This window comes from Mandrillus leucophaeus, unplaced genomic scaffold (genome assembly GCF_000951045.1).
Source record: "Mandrillus leucophaeus isolate KB7577 unplaced genomic scaffold, Mleu.le_1.0 Scaffold76, whole genome shotgun sequence".
In the NCBI taxonomy this organism is placed as follows: Eukaryota; Metazoa; Chordata; class Mammalia; order Primates; family Cercopithecidae; genus Mandrillus; species Mandrillus leucophaeus.
This window is the reverse complement of record NW_012108252.1, coordinates 4,600,468-4,620,249: the sequence shown is the minus strand read 5'-3', so window position 1 is coordinate 4,620,249 and position 19,782 is coordinate 4,600,468. Positions and strand designations below refer to the sequence as shown.

The window sequence follows — 19,782 nt, the reverse complement described above, 5'->3', positions numbered from 1 at the left end:
AGTAGCTGGGACTACAGGCGCCCGCCACCACGCCCGGCTAATTTTTTGTATTTTTAGTAGAGGCAGGGTTTCATCATGTTAGCCAGGATGGTCTTGATCTCCTGACCTTGTGATCCGCCCGCCTCGACCTCCCAAAGTGCTGGGATTACAGGCGTGAGCCACCGCGCCCGGCCAGGGACTTACTTTTCTTACAGTGTCTCTAGATGAGTGACGAAGAGTGACCACTTAATTAAATTACTCTTGAAGAGGCCAGTTTAGTAATTCAAGACCCTTGACTAGTCTGTAATCTTATGTAAGAGAGAATTCTTAATTTTTAAAATTTTTGACCTGAAGGTCTTTGTTTTTGTTTTTTCCTTTTTCTACTGTATTGTCCCAGGCCATGAGGTGTTCCCAAACTTTGCTCTTGAGTGGGGCCTAAAAGATCCCCCCTGGGTGTACTGCTGCGAAGCTAAGTCTTGCCCCATCTCTGGTATAGGTCAGTTTGTTTGTGGAACTTTTTTCTTTTTTTTTTGTGAGACAGTCTCACTCTGTCACCCAGGCAGAGTGCTGTGGTGTGATTTTGGCTCACTGGCGTGATCTCAGCTGAATGATGTGATCTCAGCTCAGTGACGCGATCTAGGCTCACTGCAACCTCTGCCTCCCGGGTTCAAGCGATTCTCCTGCCTCAGCCTCTTGAGTAACTGGGATTACAGGCATGCGCCACCATGCCCAGCTAATTTTTGTATTTTTAGTAGAGACGGGGTTTCAGCGTGTTGGCCAGGCTGGTCTTGAACTCCTGACCTCAGGTGATCTGTCCACCTTGGCCTCCCAAAGTGCTGGGATTACAGGCATGAGCCACTGCACCCAGCCTGTTTGTGGAACTTCTATCTGAAAGTCTAAAAATAACTCTAATATGCCAAAAATCTTCATCCAGTTCTGCTACATGTTCTCTATCTAACCATAGTCTGGAAACCTGGATACCATCATCTCTTTGATTCCCTTTATTGCTTCCTCACCAAGTGTGGTTCACTTTGACTCTTCTATGTTTCTTTAACACAGCCACTTTTCCCCGTCTCTCCTGTTGTGGCTATAGACTATGCTGGCATCATGTCTTTCCTATAGTACTGCAACAACTTATCTCCCTGTACCCATTATAGGTCCCCTCTAGTCTCTCTTTCTCCAGACAAGCAGGAATGGTCTTATATCTCAAACGGGTTATTTATTTACAGGGTGGTGAGAGAGGTGAGAGGCAGTTGAGTGTGGTTATAAAAGGTCAACATGAGAGACCTTGTAGTGATGATGCTGTTCTGTATCTTGTGTCAGGAGAAACTGGACAAATGGTGGTACACTGGGATTATTTCTTGCAACTGCATATGAGTATACTTTTATCTCAATAAAATTTCAGTGAAAAAAAGACTACTATCCTGTTTGAAACTCTTCAGTGCTTTCTTCTTCCTCTTAGAATAAAGACTAAAGTCCTTCATACAGTGTTCTGTGATCTGCATCATCTGGCTTACCTCTCCAGCCTTGTCTATTTGATACCAGTTTCTTACTAGCTGTCTGTGTTCCAGACACACTGACCTTCTTTCACTGTCTTCAATATGCTGGGTTCTTCTCACAGCTTTCCTTCTGCCCAGGATATTGTTAGGATGTCACAAGATACCCAGGATTTTTTTTTTAATAGCAACCATAATTTGTATACACACGTTTATTTGTGTGGTTCTTTAATTAATGTCTTTTACTAGACTCCCTGGGGGCAGGGTCTGTGTCTTTCTCCCCAGCACACAGTACATGTAAGAAATGAAAGACCGTTTTTCTCTGTCAACCCTTGCTGTCTTATTGGCATTTCAGGAGGACCTTGGGTACACAGGCCAGGAGAGTAAGGTTCTAATCCAGAAATCTAACTTATGCTTTCCTCTCAGACCATGAGTTTGAATTTCTCTAATATTGAGAGATATGATACCATATCTAAAAATAAACTCTTTCAGGTCACAGGGGCATTTATTAGAGGAGGGACAGGGTATGATTGAGCAAGGTGAGTACTCTTATCCTGATGTCTGAGTCTGCCAAAGAGCCCCACCTCAGGCTCTGGCTTGCTGCTTTCTGGGAAAGGGCCAGCCTTGGATATTTGGGTGTGTGGAGTTAATTTGGAGCTGAAATTCATCGGCTTCCTGAAGGGTCATGGCTCTTTTCATTGGCGTGGCAGAATCCTATGTTACCATACTGAGTCTTGGCCTACCAAAAATAATGTCTCAGTTGTATGAGTGTGGGTGTATGATTTGGTGACTAGGAATTGCTAGTGTTCTTAGTTGTGAACAATAGAATCCATTCCAGGTAGTTTAAATAAATAGTAGGAGGTATTGGTTAGCGCTTACAATTTTTGCACATGGAATTTCTGGAAAGACCAGACAACTAATCTTGGAATCTGACACAGGCAGAAGCAGTGCAATCAGGAGAAATGCTCAGTGACACTGAAGGACTGTTTGGGCAGAGGGCCACGGCTGCTGCTGCTCACCGTGAAGTTAGAGATCAGACATCAGAACTTCTGCTAAGTTGCTGCAGAAAAACTATGTGCCTTCCTGACAGACTGTGTTTGACGCAAGAGCTCTGTGGCTTCCAGATTACAGTGTGCCAGTTCAGGCTCTCAAGTCTTGCACAGGTGTACCTGCTTGTTAGAAACTGTCACGTGTGAGACCTTAGCTACAGGGGAATCCAAAAATACAATTTTTTAGCTCTCCAGTCTAGTGTGCAAGAAAGTGTGCTAGAACCTGATGATGTGTGAGCTATTCTTCCTTGTCTGCTGTAGAAGGTTAAAGGTTGACAGACCTCCTTTGCCAGTGAATGTTTTGCTTGAATTTAGTGCAAATGATTGAGGTTGGCACTACCTATTAGGAATTTAACATGGAAATATATAACATGAAACAAGGTCATGTTGTTCCTTTAGATTTTAAAGTGGTAGATTTTGCCTGTACTGAGTTATGTAATTTATAGATCTATATGGTTTTGCATAATACCCATATATTCACATACTCATTTGTGGAATGTTTTTATTATGATCACCAAATGTGGGCTGTCTTGTACTAAGATGAGACCTAGTCATACAACACAGCCTAAGACAGATCAGGGAGCTCACAGACTTGATGTGGTAGTGTTTTTCAATAGAAGTATGCATTAAACTCAACTTGTTAACAAATATAAGTGTGGGACTCCAAATTTACATGTGTAGTGTCTGCCACATCCACCAGCATGAAGTTCCCAAAGGAGAAAGGTATACAGAAAGTCGAGGGATTTGCTTTTTTAGCACACTCTCATGTCGATTCTTAATGGTTCTTCCTTGGTGAAGAACCACTTATTCAGTGGGTCAGTAGTAACCATTTTATTTTGTTGTTGTTGAAAACGTCGGACTGTGTTTAAATTTGCAGCCATTATTTCCCACTTTAAAGAGTTTTGAAAATGGATGCTTCTTTTACAGGGGCAGAGTTACCAGGGCAGGTTATCTCCATGGCAGCTTCTACTCTGGCAAACTTGGCCATCTCTATCACAGGGTATGAATCAAGCAGTGAAGACCAGCTCTCCACTCAGCCTGCAGGTGACTGATGTTCTGGTGACATTCAAGGTTATTCTGGAAAATGAAATGTACATAGAATGTAAAATTTAGGACACTAGCATCACAAAATGCTACTTCTGCTGATCCTTCATTTATTCTCTTTGGTTCCTTTTTTTATGCCCTTTTTCCTCTCATCTTTGTTCTCATATATCATGTGTTAAATACATTTAATTATTTACCTTTTTGAGTTTCTGATCTTAGTTCTTTGTTCTTTCTTTTTTAAAAAAAGGCTTTTCTTATTTTTCTTCTGTTCTTCATTCCTTTCTTTTTATTTTCCTTTTCTCAGTCTCCATTTACCTTTCCCACATTTCCCTCCACTTTTTGCATATCTTATCTTGATTTCTTATTTTCCATTTCTTTCTTCTACAACTGTCAGTTCTCCTCCATGATTTTATTTTACCCTGTCTCTTCCTGTTGTTTTTTCTTTCTTTTGTTCCCTTTTCCCAGCTCTCTTTTTGGGGAGGACTTTTATTTTCCATGTTGCAGTCATCCATTTCTCTGTCATTCTTTCTCTGAAAGTTTGCATGCTTCATGTGTTAATATGTTGACCCCTAAAACAGACCTCTCTGATTGTTTTGGACTCATTGTCATGTGTGGCCTGGCTTTGGGAATTGCAGGCTCCTGAGGGATCCAGCTGGTAGATATACCAGCTATAGAGTCATGCTGTTCTCTTGAAGAGTTCTGGAATGTAAAAGGCCACCTTAGTCTGTGCTTAGAGGTCCATTAGTGCCAGAGGTATTTGGAGTTAGGGAATATTTAGAGTGAATTCTCCTTGAAGAACTGACTTTCGAAATGTCAGCTAAGAGAAAGGAATTTGGTGTAGTAGGAACACTTATTTTTCTTGCACATGGAATTATATTTCCAAAGTGGAGAGGAAGTGATGTCTTGGTTTTGGACTCTTTCTTCCAAATATCTGTCACACCCACCAACATGAAGTTTCCAAATTAGAAAGCTACTTAGAGCAGAGTCAAACAAAAGCATCTGTTAACTAGCTTGGGCTTTAGCCCTGAACTTGTAAGGGTAGAATGTTGGTCCTGGTGAGGTGAGCTGACTTACCAGGGTGCAAGTGGTCTCAGTAGTAAAAATTGATTAATAACTGAACATTTAACATGAAAAACATTAAGGAAATTATGATACAGCACTTAGTGGGCTACTGTGTGGGTGGTTGCTTATGAAAATTATGAAACAACAGGGAAGTCATTCATTCACATATTTAGTGAGCACCTCCTGCATATGAGATACTATTGTATGTGCCAGGAATTCAGTGGAGGGAGAACAAAATAGACAAGGTCTTAGCTCTGGTGGAGCTGACGTTCAGCTGAAGAGAAAGAATGAGAAAGGATAAGTAGAACATGCTACGACTAAGTAAAAGACCAGGGGGAAAATGTGAGGTTGGGATTATGGGAGTTCTTATTTCTTTTCTCTTTTTTCTAGACTTTCTGACATATGATACTTTTGTAATTAACAATCCACATGTTCAACATGACATACTTTATTGTAATTAACATTTTTTTCTAGTGGAAGGCAAAATGCAAGTTTTAGGATCTTAATAATTTTCATTATTATAGTATATATAGAGTAATACTGCTTTAGGAGTTATGTAATTTCTGATATATGTGGTATATCTTATTAAAACTAGGAAATAGAAATAATAACACCCTATAGTAAAACGTAACATGGTGGTTGTATTGTTAGGAAATGGTGTCTTATGTGAAATAATCCAGTATGGTTTCCTTTATTTGAAAATCCTCACCCGAGAAATCTGTCATTGTTTTTGTATCTCACTCATGTTTTATATCTTCTATCTGTTTGAAAGCCCTGGGTTCTTGTAAGATCAGTTCGTTCCATTTTAGGTGAAATAACACTGAAAAGTCTTCTTGTGTCAGAAACGGATATAAATACATCTAATCTAAAGTTCTATTAAAAGAAGAGGGATTTTTAAATATAGAATTTCTAGTATATGTTAGCATTTGTTTCTTTAAATAGTTTGAATAAGTTTTATGGGATAATTATAATTCTCAGCTACTTTGTCATGTATTTTGTTTTAATGACTCCCAATTCTATCACCAGCTAACTTACTCTTCTAGATTCAAGCTCTGTTGGCATTGTGATTCTCCACGTTTTTCAGTGCATATGCAAACATGGGTCCAAATATTTTTGTCTTTTTTAACCCGATGTAATCATACCATATCAGCACATTTTGAAGGCCTGAAACAGGCTAGCCTAACGAGTGGCTCTGTATCCCATTTCCTCATGTGGACTAATACGCTGTGTGGTGTTTTTCTTTCCCTTTTCAGAAGCATTGGACAGGGGAGAATCCCCTCCAACGTTGTCCACCTCCCCTTCACCCTCTTCCCCTTCACCCACTTCCCCTTCACCCACTCTGGGCAGACGAAGGCCTGAAATAGGAACATTTCTTAGAAAGAAGAAAACTAGTGACATCTACTTCGTTTCTCTGGTTTGGGCCATTGTCGTCGTGCAGATCTGGTTGAACCTGTGGATTGTACAGTTGCTGCCAGTGCCGATTGCAGGTCGTTATCTGGTTAAGTACGATCTTGTCTTGTCTTTGAAGATTTTTTTCTTCTTTTTTTACTTTTGGATTTTAATATTTGAGATAAATTTAGTGTCTTGCAAAGTAAAACAGTCTTACGTTTGCATTTAAATAGTAAACACCATTTTGTTAATTTATTATTTTGATGCATCTTTAATATTTCACTTTTTTTTTTCTTTTTTCTTTTTTTGAGACCGAGTCTCACACAGGGTGGAAGCGCAGTGGCGTGATCTTGGCTCACTGCAAGCTCCGCCTCCCAGGTTCACGCCATTCTCCTGCCTCAGCCTCTCAAGTAGCTGGGACTATAGGTGCCCGCCACCATCCCCAGCTAATTTTTTAAATTTTTGGTAGAGACAGAGTTTCACCATGTTAGCCAGGATGGTCTCGATCTCCTGACCTCATGATCTGCCCACCTCTGCCTCCCAAAGTGCTGGGATTATAGGCGTGAGCCACTGTGCCCAGCCAATATTTCACTTTTAAGCTCAGAAAATGTGTTTAGCCTCTTACAGTTTCATGTAGTATTTGAGATTAATAGCTCCATGTAGAGATTTGACTGATTAGCCATCCATGATTCTGTGGAGGAGAATGTTAACAATCATCTGTGTTTTGGAATTTGAAGATAGAATGATTTTTTTTCTTTTTTTTTTGAGATGGAGTCTCGCTCTGTCACCCAGGTTGGATTGCGGTGGCGCGATCTCGGCTCACTGCAGCCTCCGCCTCCTGGGTTCAAGTGATCCTCCCACCTCAGCCTCCTCAGTTTCTGGGACTACAGGCACGCGCCACCTCCTCTGGCTAATTTTTTGTATTTTTAGTAGTGATGGGATTTCACCATGTTGGCCAGGCCGGTCTCGAATGCTTACCTCAAGTCATCTGCTCACCTCCGCCTCCCAAAGTGCTGGCATTACAGGAGTGAGCCATTGCACCCAGCTGAGATTGAATGATTTTTGAGAGCTACTCTTAGGGAAGCACATTTTACCTTGCCTTTTTAATTCAAAGGAAATGTAGGTTTTGAGAAATATATGTATGTAAAGTCTTGTGATTTGTTTGACAGAAAAATTAAATTACATGTATGTATAATATGTATTACATCAAAATGGAATCATGATTTTCCATAATCCATTAAATCAGGTCTTTGTATCTTAATGCTGTGGTAATTTAAGGCCCACCAGTTTTAATTCTGTCTAAAACTGTCTTTCTTCTAAGACTAGAAAGAGTAAAGAAGAGTTTTCTCTGACAGGTGCATTGTAGAAACATCTTTTACCTAATACTTTCCTGATTATTTGGGCTTTCCTCTTGCGGCAGCCATATTTTCTGCCAAATTCATTGAGTCCTCAATGGCTGCTGTGGATTTTGCCATCTGGGTACCTCCTACATTTGATTACTCCTTATTTCCTATGTCAGGGTTTTTCATATTGATTAAAACGTAATCTGATTTTTGAAAGCTATTCTCCACCGTAGTCTAAAAGTCTAAACTTATTGGCGCATTTACCTTCTAGATCATTAGTTTTCATCACTTATTTTTATTTTTCCTCACTAAATTGGATAGTTAATTGAATAGGCATTATTTTTTTAACATTTATTATGACCAGAGTACAGTATAGTAGTGCCTGTCCTCAGGGAGCATACAATATAAATGGTTGAAGTGTGTATCTGGTTTTTTTTTTTTTTTTTTTGAGATAGGATCTCACTTTGTCACTCAGTCACCACAGCCTCGATCTCTCAGGCTCAAGTGATCCTCCTGCCTCAGTCCCCCACCAGATAGCTGAGGCTACAGGTGCGTGCCACTGGCTTTTTTTTTTTTTTTTGAGACAGAGTCTTGCTCTGTTGCCCAGGTGGGAGTGCAGTGATGTGATCTCGGCTTATTGCAAGCTCTGCCTCCCAGGTTCACGCCATTCTCCTGCCTCAGCCTCCCAAGTAGCTGGGACTAGAGGCGCCCACCACCACGCCTGGCTAATTTTTTGTATTTTTAGTAGAGACGGGGTTTCGCTGTGTTAGCCAGGATGGTCTTGATCTCCTGACCTTGTGATCCGCCCACCTCAACCTCCCAAAGTGCTGGGATTACAGGTGTGAGCCACTGCACCTGGCCACCACTGGCTGTGTTTTTTGTATTTTTTGTAGTTTGCCATGTTGCCCAGGCTGGTCTCAAACTCTTGAACTCAAGCAATCCTCCCACCTTGGCTTCCCAAAGTGCTGGGACTACAGGTGTGAGCCACCGTGCCCGGCCTATATCTGGTTCTTGTGTCCTCAAACAACTTCTGTTAGGCAGTTCGAATAAGATACAGCTTTAATTAAGCAAGTCAGAGAGCAGATACCATCGCCATGCTTCCTGTTAAACTGAGTGGAGCAGTTTAAATTGCTCTTCTAGATTGTTCCATACTTTGTTTTTTTCCAGATGATTTTACTCTGCTGGCAAACTCTGTCAGATGCTGTTGCAACTCTCTTTTCCTTAAAGTTTGTTAGCAGGAATTTCATTTCTCTTAGTTGTAGCTTAATCTTCTGGTCACCATAGGAATTTGACATGATCTTGGGAGAGCAGGCTGTGAATAATGTGGCCCCTAAAAGCTTTTCTACAGCTTGTAATTACCTGGACTTAGTGAAACTATAGGAGCTCTTCTAGGACTTTTTTAGGGATTTAAAAATGGTAGTAAAGGAATTGTTGAACTTGTGTGTAACACTGAGCTCATGGTTGAAAACAGCAAATTGTGAACCTTTAGGTTATAAGGCCAGAGCTAAGAACACAAATCTCTAGAGTTAGAGAAATTATATACTGATTGAGATCCAGGGTCCAAACTTCAAGGCAAGCCTCACAGTTGAGTAACACTTCCTTCTGGCCCTACCACCTTCTTAATTGGCTTCTAACAGGAAGCTTAACCTCTGCTTGAAGGCCACTTCACTGCCCAACTCCAGGAGGAGATGGTGTGGTCTGAGAGTGGTCCCCACTGAAGTTGCAGTGCACAGCCTTGGGCCATTTGTCGCAGCCCTGCTAGTACTCAGCTTGCTTCTCTACTGAACCCTGGCATCTGTTCAGATGTTGAGAGCAGCATCAAATGGGGAAATAGGAACAACATTGCTCTGCAGTGGTACAAAATCATGATGCGTATGGAATACCTTATGCTTTTCTGGTCACTAAATAACGAGCAACCAAGGAAAACAAGAAAATTTGAAAAGCCAAGGAGATGAGGAAACGTCAGGGTTTTGTATTCTTTACTCAGGAAGGGGGAAAATATGTGAGGGGCCAGAATTATAGTCACTGAAATCTTCACAATAAGAGTATCTTATGTTTATATGGGCCATAACATAATTCCAGACTCTTCAAGGATTCAGACTTCATGAAGAAGATAATATATAGGCAGTTGGGGATGGTTTGAAAAGTTACGTTGTCCAGTTCCATCTGTGTGGAATAGTTTGAGTCCTACCCTGCATTTTAACATTGATCTTCTTTTTAATACTAGTTTTAGTATTTTAGAAAGGTCATGTGAAATTAAGGAACCTTTTCATGTTACAACTTGTTAATGTATATCTTGTTTATATTTGTATTTTTTACCTTTTTTTAGTCTGGATACTCAAAAAGCTTGTCATTCACTTTGGAGTTGTGGACTTCCTGGAGAAACACTACCATGTGTGGTGGGGTGTTACAGAAAGCTTCCTGAAGGAGCGGCAGGGGGCTCTCGCACCTTGGCCCATTGTCGGGCTTGGAAAATTCTTATTAAAAGTTGATAGCAAGGTATTGTATTTTAAGGACTTGGGCTGTCTTAATGGAGTTAATATATTTCATGGTTTGAAATCTTCCATTCCATGTGTTTATATTGTAACTGTTGATAACACGTGTAATATCTAATTCTATGATGAAAGTTTAACGTTTAAAATTATGGTTTACACAAGGATAAGATGGGTTTACTTTAAATAAGGCTTGTGTAAGTATTTTTTCCTCATAAAAATGGGAGAAATGGATCTTCTGATTCAATTCTCTTATTATATTAGGACCACATTGAAATCCAGAGAGGTTAAGCGACTTGCCTAAAATTATGTAGCTAGGCAGTGGCTCAGTTTAGTGAGTATTTTTGGAGTAATTCCCATATGTCAGATACTGTATTAAGTCCTATGGAAAATCAGATGAATCCTGGAAAACCAGATACAGAAGCCTTGTTTGTTGGGGAAAGACAGCAATTCATAAAAATTCAGAGATGGTGGTTAGATTTGGAGCCTTAGTGGTTAAAGAGCATGGACTATGAATCCATTAAGTTTCCTAACCTTTCTGTGCGTTGGTTTCCATACCAGTAAAATAGGTACAATAGAACCTACCTCCTAGAGTGGTGGTAAGGGTTAAATGAGGTAATATATGTAAAATCCCTAGATCATTGCCTGGTACACAGTAAGCTCTATGTAAGTATTAGGAATTTATGTAGGAAAAGTATGTACAGGATACAGTGGCAGCACTGAGCAAGAAATGACTCACTGTTAATAGGGTATGAGAAAGGGAACGGCAGCGGAGGAAATGATCCTGGAGCAAGTTTTGAAGCACAGGTGGGAGTTTCTTAGGTAGACATGGCCAGAAGGGCAAGCAGGCGGAGCAGTGCAAAGGCATGGAGACACTAAGCCTATGGGCATGCAGGTTATTTTATGTATTTTTAATTGTTGGATTCCCAACAAAGATGTGGTTATCATTTCAATCATTGTATATCTTAAAATTCTCTTGATTTTAAAACTTTATTGTGTTAGTTTTTCCATCCCTAGTTTTTCCTTTGTCTGGGACAGTTACCTTCTCATGCTTTCCTTTTCTTTTCTTTTCATACTGTGATTGCATTCTCTAATGATATTCCACTGTTCTTATCTTCTCTTTCTCACCTTACCCACTATCCTCAAGCTCTGGCACTGGCTAAATAAGAAGGTAAATGAACACCCAGATGTTGGTTTTTACTATTGAATTCTGTAATGCCCCGGTATCGCCTTTCTCACTCTGTTTCTGTCCATGTGTCAAACTAAGTTTTTGTTTTCAAGTTTTAATTATAAGCTATGGAAGGTCGTGAAGCATGAATACTATCACAGTATAATTTGCTAAAAACTCAGCAAAGGCTGTCTATGATATGGATGGCATCTCCTTGCTCAAGTGTAAGAAGTTCTGTCTCCTAGTCCTTTTGTCCACTGTAAATGATTTTCATTCCTTTTCAGTTATGTAAATGTGGCTTAGCCTGACATTCTAGTCTCCTTTGATGTGTGAAAACACGTTAGGCAATAGTTATTGTAAGGGCAAGAGAGAACTCTCTGTTTGCTACTTTTTCTATAAAAGACACAGGAATTTTTTAAAAAGACAAATCTGTGAATTATTTGTATGGTTTCCTTGGCAGATAATTTTATATGTTGTCTTTTTTTAAAATAACTAGTATTTCAAAATTTATTTTTAACTTAAAACAGATTGTAGTCATGACCTGTGACATCGAATTTTGTATTTTCTCCAAGGTATGAGGTTGTATCTATGGTAAATGCTTCACATGATTGGCATGGCATTATAATTCAGTTTTAGTAACTTCAGTAAAGGCTAATCCAGATATATTAGGAATGTTCTACCTTGACATATAGTCACATATTGTAATGTTTAAATTAATTTTAATGAATCAAATAGCCAGGCATGGTGGCACACACTTGTAGTCCTAACTACCCAGGAGACTGAGGCAGGAGGATTGTTTGAGCTCAGGAATTCAAGGTTGCAGTGAGCAATAATTGCGCCATTGCACTCCAGCCTGGGTGACAGCAAGACCCTGTTTCTTAAAAAAATGATAATAATTTCAATGAATCTCTAGGACAGATAGCAAGAGATGACATCATTTATATATGTTGTGTTTAAACATAATAAAACTCTCTCTCTATATATGTCTTTTGTGGAAATATTATATCAGGCCTTAAGAAAGATGTGGTACTTCTTGAAAATAGATCAAAATGAGACTTTTGGATGGGTTAGGATTTCATTTTTTTCTGTTGAAATGGAGGAGAGGGGAGACTTTTTACAATACCTAAAGTTTTAAACTTGTGTTGGAAAGAAGCATTATGTAAAATAAACACTCCCACAGTCTCACATGGTTGTATATATATCTCCATTCCCTATAAAACTAGTATGGGTAAGCGAGTTCAGTCCTTGGCAAATGATGTGCAAATATAAGTCACGTTTTAAAATTTTAACCAAAGAAGGTGGTTTCTAAAAAATTTTTATTTGTTTCAATTATCTTTTAGAGACAGGGTCTTGCTCTGTTGCTCAGGCTGGAGTGCAGTGGCACAATGAAAGCTCACTGCAACTGTGAACTCCTGGGCTCAAGCGATCAAAGTAGGTGGTTTTGTACTTTTCTTCAATTTGTGTTATATTGAAATGAAATTGCCCTCAAGAGATGGGGAAAGGAGAACTAAATTCATTGGATTAAATTTGATTTAACCTTCAGTGGACTAAATGAGCTAGATTACCTAATTTATGAGCCTAATTCATAACTGAATCATTGAGTTAATTTTAAAAGATCTCTAAGATCAAGTACCTTTTTTCTTTCCTTTGATGATTCCATGTAACATAGTAAAGCATTGGTGTAAAGATAGAGTAACTGCTTGAGATTTTGAGTGGGTATATTCCAAGAAAGGACATACATAAGTTGAGAACTATTTTATTATATTACATCACATCTCAAAGTCAGAAAATTGCAGCACTGGGTAATTTTGGTATGTAGAAATTTCAAGTGGAGTGAATTAGGAAACCAATTCGAGAGAAGAGAGGGTGAGAGAGCATACATAGGTTAATTGAAATGTAACCCACAGAGTTATTTGTTTTATTTCTTTTCCTTTTTTGTTTTTTTGTTTTTAAATTTGAGACAGGATCTCGCTGTGTCACCCAGGCTGGAGTGCAGTCACGTGATCTTGACTCACTACAACCTCCACCTCCCAGGCTCAAGCAATCTTCCCGTGTCAGCCTCCTAAGTAGCTGGGACCACAGGTGTGCACCACCATGCCTGGGGTTTTTTTTTTTTTTTTTTTTTTTGGTATTTTTAGTAGAGACGGGGTTTTGCTATGTTGCCCAGGCTGGTCTTGAACTCCTTAGCTCAAGTGATCAGCCTGCCTCAGCCTCCCAAAGTGTTAGGATTATAGGCGTGAGCCACTGCACCTGGCCTTGTTTTATTTCTTAGTATTGATTATTTGCACTAAAACTCGAGTGGAATTTTGTTTAAAAACAAAGCAAAATGAAAAATCTGTAGGCGCAGAATAATGAAAGAGAAGAAAAACTCGGTAGTGGAATACTCTCTTAATAGCTTGATAAATAAGGCCAGTTAGTGTAAAAGTTTTAGAGTACCTTTTGGTGTAACTATAAATTTACTGACATCTCTAAATTTAAAAAACGCATGCCCTTCATTCTAATTTGAAACATTCAGAGTGTCATTTTAAAATTATTTCTCTTTTCTTTTTGAAAAATAAACTTTAAAAATTAAAGTCACTTCTCAGTCTTTCAGCATGGAAAGATTGGGGACATTTAGACACTTGGTAATTTCCATGCGAGGGCAAGTGGATTGGTTTCCTTTGCCCAAAGCAGAACGTGGGACAGGATCAGCCTCATGAGATAGCACCTCTGGCCTTTGGTCCCCTTCTCCATTGCTTCCTCTCTTTCTGTTTCTCTTCCTCTCTCCGAGTTGCTGTTTCTTTGTGAGTCTTGTACTATTCAGTCTTTCAGGGAGTTGGTTCATCTTTTCCTCCTAAGTTTTTTATCCTCTTTGCTTTTTTTCCTCTTTTGGTCCTTAGTTTTATGTACCAACTCCCCCCATCCCCATTTTTTTTTCCTCTTGACTTTCTCTGTTTCCTTTTATTCTTGAATAAGTCTTAGTCTCTGTTTCTCTTTCCCACTCTTTCCTCTCTCTTACTGTCTCCCTTCTTGTCCTGTTCTCAGCTAACTTAACTGGCCACATGTGATGAAAACAACTTCTTAGCTTCTTTTTTGAGCATCTTAAATAATTTTGTTTATTTTAAATTTCAATGAAACATCCAACCCTCACTGTCATCCCTTGGATATACATTTTTATTTAGGTGACTGTGAATTTTTTTCTACCTTTATGGCTTGTGTTAGAAAAATTTTACCCTAACTTAAAACTAAAAAATTTGATATTGTAATGTCAATGTATATAATATGTTTTTGAATATTCTTTTGAATATAATTTTATATGTTAAAAATACTCAAACATGTTTCTAAATAGAATATCATTTACATTTAAAAATGCATTTCAGGATATGACTTTTCTGAAAAAAATAGAGGCTCCTACATTATTTTCAGAAATTGTAATTTGTGGTTAAAAATATAGTCTTAATTTTGAAATTATTTTATTTATGCTTGCTTATTCAAACACATAGTAATTGAATGCTTACCACATGCTAAGCGCTTGGATTTTGGAGATACAAAGAGGAGTCATATAAACCTAGCTCTTTCCTCAGGAAGCTGTCTCGGGAACTAGTTTTTCAGTTGGTTTCTAATTGTGAAAGTTTTCAGTTTCATTGATTTTAGAATTTAACTTCGGAATATGACATCTGACCTTCCATATCTTAGAAACCTGTTATTCCTTTTTTTTTAGTCTGCATTGTCTTTGATGCTTTGGTAGCATGCACTGAAAATTAACTCTTCTGTTTGAAGCTGTAATTGTCAAGATTAAAGATTAACTTTTTATCTTTGAGTTCACTTTAGCGTTGATCTCTTAGTGACAGTGTCCTTGATGAAAAACAGATAAGGAGGGCACAAGCTTATAAATGTCAAGTGAAAGTAAATGCTGCAGAAGTCATGTTGTTTTTTCAACCAACATTCTTTGCTTTTGGATGTTTAATTCACTGTTTAGAGAGCATAAATCAGATCTAAATTAAGAATAACTTATTAAGCAATGCTGTTGCTCACGTTGGGGTTGAGCGGGGCATTGTGTTTCAGCAGTTATTAATCTAGTTAAATGTAGTTTTGAGATGTTAGATGGTAGCTTTGCATGAAAGGAATTCTAGCAATCTATCAAGTATATATTCTGAAAACACAAGTTGTTTAAAATGTAGGATTATTTGTGGTTGTGAAAGATGAGGGAAGTTATAGCAAGACAATGTCAGATAGCATTTAGGGAAAGCACAATTTTAATTATTGATTAAGGAACAGCTACTGTATTGATTAATTTATATCAATTACAATCATGTCATAAAGCTTATGTTTTCAGAATAATAGAAACTTAAGTAGAATATCAGATTTTGAAAAGCATTTTAGTATGTATTATGAAATATTTCAAACATAAAAAGATGTAAAGAATACCCATTTATCTATCGGTGACTCCCCCCTTAATAAAACAACTTAACCTGAAGCGTGTTTTGTGCCCCTCCGTGATTGTGCATTCACCTCCCAACCCCTCGCTCCTTGGGCAACTGTTATCTTTGTTATTTATCATTGCCTTAACATTCGATTTTCTTTGTTACTGCTTTTGTAATTCTAATGATATCAAATGGAAAAAATATTTTGAATGCAACTCCTCTTTTAATTTGCTCCAATTTTATCTGTATTTTTTAGGCCATGCCTGTATTATAAGAGACTTTTGCTAAAGTCTTGGATATTTGTTAAACTGATAATACAGCTTCATGAGATTTTAGGTCAGCTAATGGATTGTCAATATTTTATTTAGAATACTTACCAGGTTATAAATTACAATTTGAAACATAGATATCCTACAGTTTGAGAATTTGAATATAGATAAAGGTTATATTGAAATCGACTGCCTTTTTCTTAGCTATGACAGTAATAAACTATGTAACACCAGCAGTAATGAGTACTGTGAAGTTTTTAAAGTTGCTTAAAGCTTTTATTGTGTTAATTATTATGCCATAATTTGCTTTGCCATGCTGAAGATCCTGTTTTGTCTTTATGATAATTGAGTATCTGTATTTTTAAAGTTCTACTTTAAAGATAAGTAATTCTCTTTTTCATTTTTGTGCAGATGATCATCTGGTTGGAGAAGATGTTAGATAAAATAATTAGCATTTTCATCATATTTTTGTTAGTGATAGGAACTCTTCTTTTAGCCCTACTCCTGACTGCAAAGGTAGAGTACAATAATTATTATTCTTATTAATAAACCCTTAATTGTTAGAATTGTAGTCTGGATAAAAAGCTAGCAGAAGCAGCATGGAAAATGTTAACTTGACTTACAAGTATATACACTAGCTAAAGGATTTATGATTTGTATATTACTAATTTTGCCATGAATTTGCCTAGTGTTTTTCTTTTCAGAACTCTTTTACATGCATTTTTATTTTATCAAAACCCTTGGGAGGAAATACAAATGAAAAAAAATGAGATCATAAAGAACAAGTGGCGCTTTCTTTTTTTTTAATAGAAGAATTAGGATCTGGTCTCATGAATTCTAATCTGGTTAGTACTCTTCACTAGATCAGAATTTGCTGATTAGCACATTCCATCCTTATCTCATTGATCCTTCTTCTGATATATACCATAGCACCTTTATTTCTCACTTCCCAGGTCCTTCCAGCTTACAGTTCCTTTCCCCATTTCCATCTCATCAAAGAAAATTATTCTGTAAAGCACACCTAAAATGTTATCTTTATAGTGATATCTCTTACTATTTTTTTTTAGGCTTATCAAGTCTGACAAGTTTTTTTCCTCCCACTTTTATAGTACATTTTAATCTTTATATTATCTGAACCGTATCGAACTCTACAACCCAGATTTTGGTATGTTGTTTTCAAGGAATTGGTGAAGCTTATGTGAAATCATGGATCCAAATTTTTTTTTATTCCTTTAGTCCCATAGAGACCTGTTGGTAACTATAATTGATAATCTAATTAACCAGTTTGCTAAAGAACTGCATTATTTCTTAAGTGGCATCTCCACTTGGAAGTCCTATTCTTAGTGTCATCTTCAGTACACCCTCAAGCTATCTTATCATTTGCTTCTGAAAGCCTCCTCTTCTTGTACTTCTGTGTCAGTCTATGTATAGTTTCTGTGTGTTCCTTGGTATTAATTATGTATAGTCTTGTATATATACTGTGCAGACTTATTTAGAGGCTTTGTTTTTGTCATATTTTGCTTAAGCCTGGTACTGTGTAATCTTACATTCCAGTTCTTCATTAGAGAAAGCTTTCATTAGTATGGTCTTTCATTTTCCTTTCTCCTCTCTCCTACACTTCTATTCTACTTTTCCTTCTTTGTCCCTTTGCGTAGCATCTTTTGCCTGGCCATCTCAGTTTTATCTTTTAAGTCTTTTTTCTTTGTTCATCCCCTGCTTCAGTGGGCTTTTGCTTCTCTGAACTTTGATAACAAGTATTACTGAACCATTTCTTTCTGGGTGTAGAATTCATCCAAACTGTGTTTTTGAGGGAACCTTGTTGGTTATCTAATTCATTCTCCCGGCCAAGAAAGCTGTCATTCTCTGAAACATTCATGACAGTATCTACTTGAATGTTTAATAGACATCTCAAATGTAACGTGTCAGAGACTGAATTCCAGACCTTCCTCCGCTTGTCTGTTCTTCTCATAGTCTTCAGTGACAACTCCATTCTTTCTGCTTGCTCAAATGAAAAGTCTCAGGATCATCTTTGACTACTGTCTTTGTTTTGTATCCACATCTAGTTTGCCAGAAAATCCTTTTTGGCTCCTCTTTACTAATATGTCCTGGGATAATAGCAGGGTGAGGATGTCAGGTAATTCCTTTCCACAGAAATCAAGAATAAAACAGCATGAAATTATTTAAAACACCATTTAAAAGCATTAGAAAATGACCAGGTAGGCAACCAGGAGATCTTTCATTGATGAAAAGCTGCTACTGTAGCTACTAAAAACAGATACCTTTTCTTTGCAGGTAAAAACAGGTGGCATTTTCACATGGGCAGCAAAACCTGCAGCTTTTCTTGAAGGAAGTGTTCTTCGACGCATGGATGTGTTTAGGTTTAATGTAGCTTCATTTGTCAGTTTTTGCCTTTGCTTTTGGTTGTTGCCTGTGCTTTTGGTGTCAGGTCCAACTGGAGATGAGCAGAGCCTCAGACACCTGTGGGGCAATGTCAGACATTCTAGCAGACATGTAATAGGCATCCTAGAAGATGAGAAGAGGAAGAGAAAAAGGTAGAAAAAATTATTTGAAGAGATATTGCTAAAAAATTTCCCATGTTTGGTGAAAAACATTAACAGATCCAAGAAGTTCAACAAACCTTCAGTAGAATAAGCATATGCAAACACAAAACCATACCTAGCTACATCATAGTCAAACTGCCGAAAGACAAAGATAAAAAGAAAATCTGGAAGGAAGCAAGAGAAAAATTACACATCACAAACAGGGGAACAATACATTTAGTGACTTAATTCTCTTAATAAACAGCAAAGACTAAAAGACATTGGAGTAACATATTTAAAGTCATGGGGAGAAATCTCTGTCAGACAATACTTTTATAGTCAGTGAAACTGTTCTTTCAAAGTAAAGGCAAAATGAAAACATTTCTAGATAAACAGATACTGAATTTTTTGATAGCAGACCTGCACTTATATGGAAAGCTAACAGAATTCCTTCGGGGTGAAGATAAATGACTCCAAAAATAATCTGGATCCAAAGAAAGGAATGAAAGCACTTGGAAAATATGTGGGTTATATTTTCCCCTGTCTTCTTTTAGTTTATTTAAACAAATATGACTATTTAAAGAAAAACAAACACTCTTGTGGCCTTTATAACATATACAGATGAGTTATGCATATATAAAACCATAGCACAAAGAAGAGGGCTGGAAAGTGGAACTGTACTGGTGTGAAGTTCTTAAAATATTTTCCTGGATATAAGTCAATATTAACTGGAAGTAGGTTGTGATAAAAGCTGAGATAAGATTTAGATAAGTTAAACAGCAGGCAATAAATAACCTAAGGATTAGGGGAACTAAAGTGGTATACTAAAATTTGTTGAACACAAAAGGCAGTGCAGGAAGAACAGAGGACCAATAGAGATGGGACAAATAGAAAGCAAGTAGCAAAACGGCAGACCTAAACCTGATCATGACAATACTTAGGTTACATGAGAAGCAACTAAACAGTCAAAAAGCAGAGATTGTCAGACTGAATATAAAATACAAGTTCCGGCTGGGCGCGGTGGCTCAAGCCTGTAATCCCAGCACTTTGGGAGGCCGAGACGGGTGGATCACGAGGTCAGGAGATCGAGACCATCCTGGCTAACATGGTGAAACCCTGTCTCTACTAAAAAATACAAAAAACTAGCCGGGCAAGGTGGCGGGCGCCTGTAGTCCCAGCTACTCCTGTAGTCCCAGCTACTCGGGAGGCTGAGGCAGGAGAATGGCGGGAACCTGGGAGGCGGAGCTTGCAGTGAGCTGAGATCCGGCCACTGCACTCCAGCCTGGGCGACAGAGCGAGACTCCGTCTCAAAAAAAAAAAAAAAAATGCAAGTTCCAACTTGCTTTTGGTATCTGTTAGAGACACACTTTAAATTCAAAGTCACAGGAAGGTTGATAGTATAAAGATTAAAAAGCATACACTGTAAACTGTCCACAGAAAATATGTGCAGTTGATTATATATTATCAGACAAAATAGATTGTCAAAAAGAAATACTACTAGAGGCAAATTAAGGACTTTTCATATGGATAAGAGTTAATATTACCATA

The 19,782-nt window shown here is 37.9% G+C and overlaps 1 protein-coding gene across 1 annotated transcript in view; it reads left to right on the top strand.

Annotated features, from left to right (window-relative positions):
- TMEM245 (transmembrane protein 245) overlaps window positions 1-19,782 on the top strand; it is a 100,989-nt gene that overhangs the window by 22,915 nt on the left and 58,292 nt on the right. The window contains exons 4-8 of the mRNA XM_011966376.1: window positions 3,452-3,568; window positions 5,884-6,117; window positions 9,692-9,861; window positions 11,002-11,025; window positions 16,106-16,210. Of these exons, the coding sequence (XP_011821766.1) occupies window positions 3,452-3,568; window positions 5,884-6,117; window positions 9,692-9,861; window positions 11,002-11,025; window positions 16,106-16,210 (650 nt within the window). The remainder of the gene's footprint in view (window positions 1-3,451; window positions 3,569-5,883; window positions 6,118-9,691; window positions 9,862-11,001; window positions 11,026-16,105; window positions 16,211-19,782) is intronic.